Source organism: Furipterus horrens, unplaced genomic scaffold (assembly GCF_987537825.1).
Source record: "Furipterus horrens unplaced genomic scaffold, mFurHor1.1.pri manual_scaffold_6, whole genome shotgun sequence".
In the NCBI taxonomy this organism is placed as follows: Eukaryota; Metazoa; Chordata; class Mammalia; order Chiroptera; family Furipteridae; genus Furipterus; species Furipterus horrens.
The window spans coordinates 22,660,688-22,673,435 of NW_028327176.1; the positions used below are offsets into that span (position 1 = coordinate 22,660,688).

The window sequence follows — 12,748 nt, forward strand, 5'->3', positions numbered from 1 at the left end:
GACGCACTTCCGGCAGGGCGTAATCTCCCCGGGAAACGGCTGTAATCCCCACCCCCGGGCGGCTCGGGGCTGCTAAGGTAGTTGGACATGCGTGTCCTAGCGAAGGCCGGTGCCTGGTCGCTGAGCACTGCGGCGCGAGCGGGTAAGTGTCCGGCGCCGCCCGAGCCCCGGTTGCCGTGGAAACCGTGAGCGGCGCCCTGTTTAGTCGCGGGCGCCTGGGGCGCTCAGGCCAGAGACCAGTTCAGCCCCCCAGCGAAAGTGGCTGTGAGGTTGAGAGCAAAGTGCGTGCTTGCCTGCCCCTCGGGTGCGTGCTGCGGCCGGGAGTCCGCCTTCCCGGCCTCAGGCTGCTGTGCACGTGTAAATACTAAAATGTTTAATGGGTTCCATTCTATGTGTGTTTTTCGCAGTCATTCCCTGCCTTTGGAGAGGGAAATGCTTCAGCTCCGGGAAAGAGCCGGTAGAAAACAACCTGGTGACTCCGATGCTACGGCATCTTACGTACAAAATCAAGGCTACCGGCCCCATCACTGTGGCCGAGTACATGAAAGAGGTCTTGACCAACCCAGCCAAGGTATGGGTCGGGGAGGGCGCGGACCAGTCCCGCTCTAGCAGATTTGCGAGGGGTGAGCCTGGAGGGCTGCATGGAAGCGGGAGCACGGGCGTCCTCAGCCAAGGCAGCCACGGTGCCTTCCAGGGGAAGAGCCAGCCCCCAGGACCTGGGGACGGATAAATTAATCCGTCAGCTGGTCAGGGCTGGATCAAGTCAGCGGCAGAGCCATTATACAGATGACAAATTCCAAAGGTGTTCAAGAGACAGTGTAACCGATTGGATTTCTGGGCTGATGGTGGATGGTAGAGTTCTTTATCTGGGAGGAAGGAATGGAGGAAGAACAGTAGCTGATTTAGGAGGGAGGAAAAGGAAAAAGAATTCAGTCCGATATATGAATTTGAAGTTTATAGGGACTCTGAGGTGGAAATAGACGACTGGAAATATGAATTTAGTGCCTGGAAAGTTGTCTGTTAAGATGGCTTCAGCAGGCATTGGAAGCATATTCTGGGTTTTCTTCTCGAGAATGGAAGGTCTGGGTTTTTGCTGTTCCTGAATTGATGGATGAGTATAAGATTGCCAGGAAGTAATGGAAAAGGAGAGGAGAAGGCATTTCATTGGCATGGATGTGTGGACAACCAGGGCCAAATAAAAAACAAACAAACACTATTAATTGAGCTATGACATTCATATAGAAAAATGCATAAATCACAAGTATACAGCTGGGTGAACTTTCATCAAGTGAATGCTCCATGGAACCAGCACCCAGGCTGGGAATCACTGATGGCCAGCAGGCAGGGCTAATTTGAAATAGAAAGTGTGAGCATTTGGGGGAGGAGCCTGGAGGGGTAGGTGGGGTCTTGCTGTGTTGGGTTTGGGGAGCCGGGAAAGGGAAGGAGGATGGAATGCAGAGATGGAACCTGCATGGCTTCTGACTTTCTAGTCAAGAAGTCATTGGTTTTCCACAAGTTCTGCAAAATGACTGCCACGTTGCAGAATATAGGTAAAGATACTGTGTTTATCTTGCTTATTTGGAAGAGAGAACTTTCTTACTACATAATTATTTTGTTGTATATATTTTGTAAGATTCTGGAGGGGTGTTTTAAGAAGCCTTACTTGAAAATTAATTTGTTTTCCTCATTTTCCCTTTTTATTCAGGGATATTATGTATACCGTGACATGCTTGGAGAAAAAGGAGATTTTATTACTTCACCTGAAATAAGTCAGATCTTTGGGGAGGTAATATCAATCTAAACTATAAAAGAAACTAATATCACAAATATTTGAAAGCAGATCAAGGTGTCTTAGTCTATAATAGTATTTTACAGCTTTGTTTTTGTGATTCATCAAAAGTTTTAATTACTTAGTAGTTTATATATTGAAAGACAACAGAGGAAAGAAAATGGTATAATGGACATTTGAAAAGTTTATGCTTTGCTGTAGAAAAGGGAATGGAGAGGTAAGAGGGACAAAAGGAAAGAGAAGGAAAAGAGATTGAGATAAAGAGGTAAGAAAAGAGGCGAACCAGACGAAGTATGACAAAGGGGGAAAGAATACAGACAAAGGCAAAGGTGAGGAAAGAGGCAGATGGACTCTCTGGAAGATAATAAGCTCTAAAGCCCCTCCCCCAACCATGATTTAGTCATAGTTACAGTACAAGTCTCCCTGTAAGGAACGTTGGATTCTCTTCAAGAACTCTAGTTTATTCATTTTCTTATGATAACCTTTGATCAATTTAGAAATAAATAGACCATAAGAGGAAGTAGAATCCAGGTATTAAAAAATATATTGCTTGTATATAAGAGCCATATAATTATTTTTTAAAAGGATTTTATTTAATTTTAGAAAGAGGAGAAGGGGGGAGAAAAAGAGGGAGAGAGAACATCCATATGAGAGAAACATCAGTTGGTTGCCTCTCAGGCTCCCCACAACTGGGGACCCGGCCCAGAACCCAGGCATGTGCCCTGACCAGGAATCAAACTGGCGACCTTCTGGTTTACAGGTTGATGCCCAACCCACTGACTGTACCATTCAGGGCAAGCTATGTAATTATTGGAATCATATGAATGTGAAGAAATGGCCTAGTTGTATGATTGTATTTCATATGTCTATTTGTTTTCAAATACTAGTACCTCCTGTAAGTAATATTATCATCTGGTTCATGGGACCTTTTATAGTGGCATGTGCCTTTTAAATATTTTCTCTAGTTATTAAAGCTTCCTGACTGGTATATGTTGTAACATAATCCCAGTGTTAAATTCATGTGTTTGTTTCCAAACATTCTGCTTTCTGACATAAAGTATGCATTTTCATGGAGTTTTATATTGTGGTATACTTTTATAGTTCATAATACTTTAATGTGGTTTTTTTTCTTCGTTACAGCTGCTAGGGATATGGTTTATTAGTGAATGGATAGCCAATGGAAAAAGTGCAGCTTTCCAGCTGGTAGAACTGGGCCCAGGTCGGGGTACCCTCGCAGGAGATATTCTGAGGGTAGGTAATAAAAGTGTCTTAAAGTCTCACGTATATGTATCCACGTTTGCAAACTTTGTTTATTTTCTGGACTTTCAGTGCTATTCTTTAATCTCATATTTCTCAGCTAAAACATAATGTCAGAATAATATAGTGAGTGATTAGTTATTGCCTGTTTTTAAGATTAAAATATGGGGGTGGGGGAGAATGTGAAAGCTAAAACTATAAAACATTTAAAAGACATGGGAGAACACATTTGTCTTCTGATAGCAAAAGTTTTTAAATTATAGATAAAACAGAAGCCATAAAGGAAAATATATTAATTTCCACTATGTTAAAGTTATGAACTTTGTGTTCTTTAAAGAAACTATGAACTTTTTATTCTTCAAAGACACTATAGAGTGGTGAGACAAACCACAAGTTAGAGAACTCGTTTGCAATACATAATAACCAATAAAGCGACAGAGAACTCACTAGAAAAACCAAGGCAAATATGTGAACAGGCCCATCAGGAAACAGAAAATATAAATGGCCAATAAAAACAAAAAGACGCTCTGACTCATTGGTTGTCAGGGAAATGAAAAGTAAAATCGGCGAAATACTACTATACCCTCAATTAGAAAGTCTGACAACACCAAGTGTTCATGAGGATGGAGATATCTTTTTATTTTCATTTGTTAATCACAATTCTAAATTTTGTAATTAGGAAACCAAATTGTGTCCTGTTACTTTCTACATACACTACGCTTAATAACTAATGAGGTTATAGTTCTCATAGACGGCTGGAGAGTGTCTTGTGTAGGGAACAAATTTCTCTAGAACCAATTATTACTTGTACTGTGATGGGCAAATTATTGAGGCCAATGATTAGAAAATGTAAAATCTACTCAACACATTGTATTCTGCTCATTTTTCTCCTTTTGGTATGTAGGTGTTTAGTCAGCTTGGATCTGTGCTGAAAAACTGTGACATTTCGATACATCTTGTAGAGGTGAGCCAAAAATTAAGTGAGATTCAAGCATTAACTCTGACTGGAGAGAAGGTTCCCTTAGAGCGAAGTGCTGGATCCCAAGTATATATGAAAGGTGTTACTAAGTCTGGGATTCCAATTTCCTGGTACCGAGATCTGCAGGATGTTCCAAAAGGTAATGATTTTACATTGATTAATGACAGAATTTTCTGATCATAGACCCTCACAGTAGTGATAGGTAATCACAATCCTATAGAGCAATAAACAAATTGTCCCAATCTAACAATGGTTCCATTTACAATTTTTCAACTTTACCAATGGTGCAAAAGTGATATGCGTTCAGTAAAAACTGTACTTCATGTTTTGAATTTTGGTCTTTTCTGGGGCTAGTGATAGGCTGTACAGTACTCGCTGACGCTGCACAGCGGCAGTGAAGTGATTGTCCCCAACTGTACCCTAAAGTAAGTGTTCTGAACATGTTGAAGGCAGGCTGGGCTGAGCTATGATGTTTGTAGGTAGGTATGTCAAGTGCATTTTGACTTAACGAGGTTTATCAGGAGGTAACCCCAACATAAGTTGAGAAGTATCTGAAACAGATTGAGTTAGTGCTCCCAAGTCCCTTACAAGAATAGTGAACTTTTTTCTATTAAAACAAACCAGTGTAGCCCTTACTGGTGTGGCTCAGTGGGTTGGGCGTTGTCCCGCACAGCTAAGGTTCGTCAGTTCAGGGCACATGCCTGAGCTGCGGGCCAGGTCCCCAGTTGGGGACATGTGAGATGCAACTGGTCTGTTTCTTTCCCTCTCTGTTTCCCTCCCTTCCTTTCTCTCTAGAAATGAAAAAAGAAAAATAAAAAAATTGAAAAATTAAAAAACAACATTTTATTAGAAAATAAATTGCCTAACAGTAAGGAATAATGAATTTCATGTAGTTTTGCAAAAACAAAACCAAAGAAAAATCTCTTTGTACTTTTAAGCTTTTCCCTGTCCCTGAGGTACTGCTGAGGCAGCCCAGGGCAGCAGGGGCTGGAGGGAGCCGTGTTAGGTGGGTTTAGTTGAATTATCTCATCTTTTGAATCTCCTTAGTTGCCTGAGGGCCAGCCGTGTAGTGCAGGAGAATGCCTGCGCCCCTCAGGAATCTTTCATTGATGAACGCCTGCTCAGACCTAAAGTGGTCTGATTTGGTCAAGACACCTCAGCTGTTCCTGGCCTCGGATGATTTTAGGAGATTTAAGTTGCCTTTCAGCTAGCAAATTTTAGTTCTAATTTCTTTCAGCATAGTAATGAATAAGAAATTCCACTGATAATTGAGATATTTTGTCTCTCTGATCCTGTTATGTGGAAAATGAGAATAGTAAGAACTGACTCTAGTATTTTCTGCAGAACAGCTTTGCTGTGAAGAGAGCGAGGCTTCTGTGGCAGAGATGCTTATGGACGCGTTGCAGACATTTTTGTTGTTGTTGTTAATGTTCAAAAGAACCAATTCGTGATCTTAAAAATGTTTAAACATTAATTTTTTTCTTCCACTTTTAAATAGGATACAGCTTTTATCTTGCACATGAATTTTTTGACGTTCTTCCTGTGCACAAGTTTCAGGTATGATGGAAAAAAGTCATGTTTATAATTGAGTAACAGAAGACCTTGTGTTGTAAGGATAAATATTTTTGGTAATTATTCAGTATATAAACATATACTGAAGTTAACTATATTTGGAATGTCTCATGAATATAAGTAATTGAAAAGCACTAATGAAATATTAAGTGGAATTCTTAATTCTCTTAGGAAAATTAAGAATTCTTAATTTTCCTGAGATAAAGATGCATGAGAATGTAAGATGGTAAATGGCTATAGTACAGTAAAGATCTCTTTTTAGCAAATATTTTTGAATTCCAGAGGTTAAAATTTGTCTTTATTCTTTCTATGAAGAGATTTAAGATTTGATGATAATGTGTACGTATTGATAACTTCTAAGAGTATGTATTATTATGTAATAATTTATTAGCAAAAGCTTTTGATTAGTCTCCCTAAGTCTGTTTTTCATTTTGAGGCATGTTGCTTTTTTTTACCTTACAGCTCTGCCTCTTATCGCAACAACATTGATAGTTTGTATCTATCAGGTTTAGAAGAAATGAAGTAAAACCTTTAAATAATTTCAAGTGGTAAAGTGCTCTGTAAATCTTACTTACCTATCTTATAATTGGTAAGAGGAGGAAGCAAATAGTACTTTTTGCTCAAGATAGTTTTGAGAACAAATGTGCAAAAATTGGTTTTTATGTGTTGTTTTGTGTTTAGAAAACCCCGCAAGGATGGCGAGAAGTATTAATTGATATTGATCCACAAGTTTCTGATAAACTGAGGTTTGTTTTGGCGCCTTGTACCACCCCAGCAGAAGCCTTCATACAAGTAGGAATATGTTTTTTCTTCTTAGTTTATTACCAACCAAGTCTTATTTTCTGAGTTACTAGTTTAGCACGCCTTTACAAGGGGGGGAAAGGTGTGCTCAACATGTGAAAATGCAGAGGATCTAGTCAGGAGAGTGGGTTAAAGTCACTTCTTAGACGTGTGACCTTATATGTAATAAGAAATAAGGTAGCGCATGCTTACTCAGCAAGTCCCTTACCTTCTCCATTTACCTATCAACAGGAAGGGTTTGGTGTCTGTGAAAACAATGCAGTAATAATAATGAGCGTTTATTGAGTACTTTATATGTATTACTCTGTATTTTCTCACTTAATTCTCAAAACAACTCTGTTACTAAGCAGAGTGTGCCTTGTTTTTTCTGCTTCCACCCAGATCTAAATTTGATTCTAGACTGCCAGAATGGTATTTTACTACCGTTTTCTCTTGGCTCCAAGGAATAAATCACAAGAGCCCATCTTGGGGTTATGTGTAAAGGCTAAAAATATCCTGTACTTCTCAGGAATGTTGGGCTCTAAGACTTTGTTTTATTCCCTTTTGCTCCAGTTCAGAAAAAGATTTGTATTTTTTAGACCATAACTAAGAACTTCTAACTCAGAAATGATCAGTTTTAAAAGCACGGGAGCTTTTAAATGTGAATCTGTGAATTAAGTGTTCTTTGCAAAGCGGAAGTAAGTTAAAATATCAGCCTAAGCACTTGTGAACATTTCTATTTTTTCATATTCTGGCTACTTAATTTTACCTGAATGAGAAACAGATTCATAAAGCTACCAAGAGCTAAGCCCCTCGCCCTGGGTCTTGTGATTCTTTTCAGTTCTTGACTAGAGTAGTCTTCCTTTCTGAGAGAGGGTGTGATGATTTTTCCTCGCATTTGAATGGGGCGATGGTAATAGAATCTGTCATCTTGAAGAGCAGGCTAAGATGGTAAGAATGTCAGCATGGTACACTGAGATGTGCCAGTTATGCCTGAGGTTTATAATTAAACCACATTTATTTATCCTCACCTGAGGGTATTTTATTACTGATTTTAGAGAGAGAGGAAGCTAGAGAGAGAGAGAGAGAGAGAGAGAGAGAGAGAGAGACATTGATGTGAGAGAGCAACATTGATTGGTTGCTTTTGTACACCCCCTGACTGGGGATTGAACCTGCAACCTGGGTATGTGCCATGACCCAGGACCAAATCCACAACATTTTGGTGTACCGGTCAGCGCGCCAACCAACTCAGCCACCTGGCCAGGGTGAACCACAATAATTTATTTAATAGCACTGGGAGCAGAACAAAACAAAAACAAAAACAAAAATAAAGAAAAAAGAAAAAAGGTAGCACTGAGGGGTAAGTGGTTTCTTGTTTCATTTAATCCTCCCAACAAGCCTAGTACATATGTAATGAGGAAGGGTCTCCAAGAGGTTAAGTAACTTGTCTCTAGTAAGAAGGAGAAAGAGCTGAGGGCCAGAAGCTGAGTTTGTCCAACTTTGTACCTGTTAGGCCTGTGCCATTATAAGCAGAGACATCAGGGCTGGTCAGTACTTCATTTTCAACAGGGTGTTAGGAGAGGGCAAGAGTCAGTGTATGTTTTACTTAGGAAGAAAAATAAATTTTCCATTATTCCAGGAGTTGGTGGAATTTCCTATATACTAGTCGAGTTGACAAACATTCATTTTGTCATTTCACTTTTTAAGCTGATAATACACTTAGTGAGGAACCTCAGTTAATACTTCAGCATCTTGGGAAATAAAGACCTCAGGTACATTGGTACTATAGTTTGTAAGCTGATGTTTCTAGATATAGAGCATATCATTAGGATACCTTTAGCCCCAACAGAAGGCATCCTGAGAAACTTGTTAAATATGGTCTTTTATTTTTTTTAATCAGATTTAAATCATTTGTTCATTTAGCACAATTTTTTTGAGTACCTATTATATGGCAGGCACAAAGGGTTGGGAGGTCATATGCTTTTTTAAAAAAGGGATTAAAATTGAAATGCCTTTGTAAGCTTTGTGCATGGCATAAAAAAACCCAAGGGGTTTTGTATAATAAAAAGGATGGCATGTGAAAAGTTGAATGTAGAGAACATATTCATATTGAGAACAAATTTATTGTTATTGTAATTAAGAAATGGTCATTGCAGGAAAACCTGAAAAACCCTAAGGAAACAGTTCTTCTGAATGATGTATTTTATTTCAACTCTTCCTTACTAGCCTGATGAAACAAGGGATCACGTGGAAGTGTGTCCTGATGCTGGTGTTATTATTCAGGAACTTTCTCAGCGCATTGCGCAAACTGGAGGTGCTGCACTGATTGCTGATTATGGTCATGATGGGACTAAGACAGACACCTTCAGAGTATGTATAATTCAGTAATATTACTTATCTGAAATTAATTGGTATGATTTACTTAGTTATCAGTTGCTAGGTTTGAAGCTCATTTAAGATCTTTGCTTTCTACAGTGCATAGCACTGTTGGATTACATTATTTTATAATTAATATTATGTTATAATTACTCTTAACTCTAGATCTTATTCCTAAGCCTAAATGCACTGTCCAGCTCTCCTTTGAACAGGGTCTGAATTGTCTACATTTTTCTTCAAGTTGCAGACCTGCATCTGCATAGATCATAGTAAGCATCTAAATAATACAAATGGAGAGATTTTCCTAAAGTTTTTAAAATTTTCTATCCTTTCTTAAAAGATTTTTGTTACTTCTTTGGAGATTTGATCTAGCTACGGTAATCATTCAAACTTTTTCTATCATATTTTCAACATCTTATTTCTTCCCCAGGTATATATTTTTATCCCTCCTAAACATCCATTCTTAAGTTCTTTGAATATGATCAATCTGTTCAATTTACTTTAACTGAAATACATTTTAACTAGATGTCATTAGTCATTTTCTAGATCTATGGTTCTCAATTTTTAACTTTATTGTACCTAAGAAAAACCTGGATAGTTTGTTTAAAATGCTGATTTCCTAGCCTTACCTTCAGGATTCTGATTCACTAGGTCAGGGTAGAGTCTAATAACCTAGAAGATCTGTCAGAAAGTCTCCAGCCATGTAATATGAAAAATAGAGGCATTTATTGAAGAAGATACAAGAAACATTGTACATAGGACAATGATACCTCAGTCCCCTTCAAATTAGGCACTTTGGGACTTCACACAGTTCTCCCAATCGCTGTAGCTGCCCCATCATATTTTCCTGAATCTTATCAATGATCTGAAATGTCTTCCTTTTTAAAGGTGATTTTAGTTTTGGGAAAAGCCAGAAGTCACAGGGCACCAAATCTGGGCTGTAGTTGGGGCTGAGTCACCTGGGTGATTTGATGTTTCACCAAAAAACTGCACGAGATGTGATGCACGAGCCATAGCATTATTTTTGATGAAGCTGCCAATCACCAGTTGCCCATAGCTGAGGCCTTCTGAATCATCTGAATAGTTTCCATGGAGGAATGTTCAAGCTTAACACAAAATTTGATGCAGATTCGTTGCTCTACTTGCTCAGTCATTTTGAATGCGATGGCCACACCGTACACATGCTCAATAGTGGCGTCTACTGCCCCCACTGACTAGTACAAAGAAGTCATCATTGTTCACGCACATGCATTCCAGTCCACTCTCCTTGGCTGCCAGGTTACGTCGATGCTGCGCAAACTGTTCTCGTTCTGTTAACGATGGTTGGACTTTTTCTGGACAGACCTCGTATCCTTAGGTGATTCTGATGGGTTGATGGTTAGACTTTGTAAAACACCATTTAGGTTTTGATAACCTGGATTCATCTGGAGAATTACTGAGATCTCTATCCGTGGGCATTAATGAAAATGTTAAATAACTGTTCCGGGCGGCAGTCTCTGCAGGTGCCCCAACACTACTTTATATTGGGTTTTCTGTATAGCATCTCATTTGAAGAAATGGGTACTACTACAGTAAATTTGTAAACCACTGACTTAGGGCATATTTTCCTTCTTAACAGTTTTATAAAATGTACTAAAATGATGGCATTTCTTTAGACTTGATAATAGCATAAAAGGACAAAAACTCATCTTTTTAAAAATTATGTTCAAGGGGTTTTGTGGCCACCAGCTTCATGATGTCTTGATTGCCCCAGGAACAGCCGACCTCACAGCTGACGTGGACTTCAGTTATTTGCGCAGAATGGTACAGGGAAGTGTGGCTTCTCTGGGTCCAATAAAACAACAAATGTTCTTAAAAAATATGGGCATTGATGTCCGGCTGAAGGTAATGATTTATTTCCCTGTCATTAAATATTTTAATTTCATGGTATTTCCAACAAATACTTTAAAGTTTACCTGGCCCTAATGTTTTTGTAGTTAGCCAGATGGCCAGAGCCCTGGTGTTCCAGTCTTTTCAGTAGTGTAGGATTTAGTTTTGCCCCTAGATCATGTATCTCCATATAAGATAAAATTAGGATTTTCAAATAGTGTTCATGGTCATTAAGATAACTTGACCGCAGTTATAGGTATGAATTTTATAACTGTTCTGAGGACATTTTAACCCTTCACTATAGATCAGACCACCTGGGAATATTTGTTAAACATACAGATTCATAGGTTTGTGTCACAGCAACCTATGTTTTTAATAAGTACCCCACGATTTTGAGGCAGTTGATTAGAAATCACATTTTAAGCACTGCTTTATTGAATAGCTAATAGTCATTAGTATTGCTGCATATCACTAGAAATCTTTTCTTCTGTTTATTTTTACTAAGAAATTTTTTCTTTTCAGGTTCTTTTAGATAAATCAGCTGAGCCATCACTGAGGCAGCAATTACTTCAGGGGTATGATATGTTAATGAATCCTAAGAAGATGGGAGAAAGATTTAACTTTTTTGCCTTGCTGCCTCATCAGAGACTTTGTGGTAGAAGCCAACAGATAAATGCACATCAGTCAAAACCTTCTCCACCTCCTGTAGCTGGATTCAGTGAACTTGCTTGGCAGTGATATTTCAGTTTGGACTTTTTGCCCCTAAGTCTGCCTAAGAAACCAAAACAAAGGGAATGCATTTCATATATCACAGGTAAAATACGTATTTTATCTCTTCACAGTCAATAAAAATAGCCCATCTCATATACAACTAAACATTGATCTTTTTATTTTTTAAAGATTTTATTTATTTATTTTTAGAGAGAGGGGCAGGGAGAGAGGGAAAAACACCAGTGTGTGCTTGCCTCTTGTGCAACCTCAACTAGAGACCTAGCCTGCAACCCAGGCATGTGCCCTGATTGGGAATCAAACCAGCGATCCTTTGGTTTGCAGGTGGGTGCTCAATCCACTGAGCCACACCAGCCAGGGATAAACAGTGACCTTTTAAAGTTGTTTAACTCTGGGCACAAATGTGTGTTCTTAGGTATGAAAGAAGTTACCATGAAACTGAGTTTCCTTTATTAAATAAAGCTAGTTACTGTATTTTTATTTTAAAAAGTAAACAAACATGAACATTAATTGGTTCAATAAAACTGGAAAAAATCTAAATGATCATTTACAGGGGACTGATTAAATAGAATTATCCATATATTATTTTTAAAAAATTATGTAGTGTGTTCTGACATAGAAAGATCTCTAAGATATAAGTGAAAAGAGTGGATTGCAAAATGCTTTAATGATTTCATTTTTGTTGGAAAAAAGCTACATTTAAAGAAATGCTTGTAAGTAATTCCATAGAAATGAATATTTTAGTGCAGACTGGTTGTTTTCTGTTCTGTGGTATTTATTTGTATATAAGAAGGAAAGGATACCCAATAATCATTAAATTTCCCAATCTGGAAGTGAGTTTTAGGGGTGGGAAGAGACTTAATTTTTTCTTTGCTTTCCTTTGAGGTATTTGAATTTTTTACCATATGCTTCTGCGAATTTAGAATTTAAAAAGTTTTAACAGTCACAGTAAAACCATATTTTAACTCATTTAAAATGAGTTAAATGTAACTACCCCAGGATGAATAAGTTTCTAAATTGAGTTGATTCTCCTTTATTTTCAGATAAATGTCGTTTTAGTTCTAATAAGTTCTTATGTTTTCATTCACAGAACTTTTATATTAATCACAGATATGTGACTTTCTGAAAAATGGCTATATTAGCAACACAAATTAACATTGAAATGAAAGGAAAAGAATAGTAGCTGCGTGTCTTGAACTTTTGGCATAACTATATAGGAATTTCATTGGCAGAGTGATGAATTCTTTGGCTTAACTGAGAACAGAACTGTATCTCACTCTAAAGTAAAGGAAGATGGAGGCCTTCTTTTTCAGATGCTGTCCAGCCTTGGGCCATCCCTAGCCACCCTTATTCTATCTCCCTATTAGTTTTTCTGAAGTCTTCGTTGGGACAATTTT

The 12,748-nt window shown here is 38.2% G+C and overlaps 1 protein-coding gene across 1 annotated transcript; it reads left to right on the forward strand.

The window, feature by feature from the left end:
* The first annotated feature begins 30 nt into the window (after nucleotides 1-30).
* On the forward strand, nucleotides 31-11,525 carry NDUFAF7 (NADH:ubiquinone oxidoreductase complex assembly factor 7). The gene is made up of 10 exons (XM_090281166.1): nucleotides 31-142; nucleotides 408-571; nucleotides 1,706-1,786; nucleotides 2,930-3,040; nucleotides 3,951-4,164; nucleotides 5,524-5,582; nucleotides 6,279-6,389; nucleotides 8,604-8,747; nucleotides 10,464-10,637; nucleotides 11,145-11,525. Exons 1-10 carry the CDS (start codon nucleotides 88-90, stop codon nucleotides 11,358-11,360), a joined length of 1,329 nt encoding a protein of 442 aa, XP_090137292.1. The 5' UTR covers nucleotides 31-87; the 3' UTR covers nucleotides 11,361-11,525.
* Nucleotides 11,526-12,748: the final 1,223 nt, after the last annotated feature.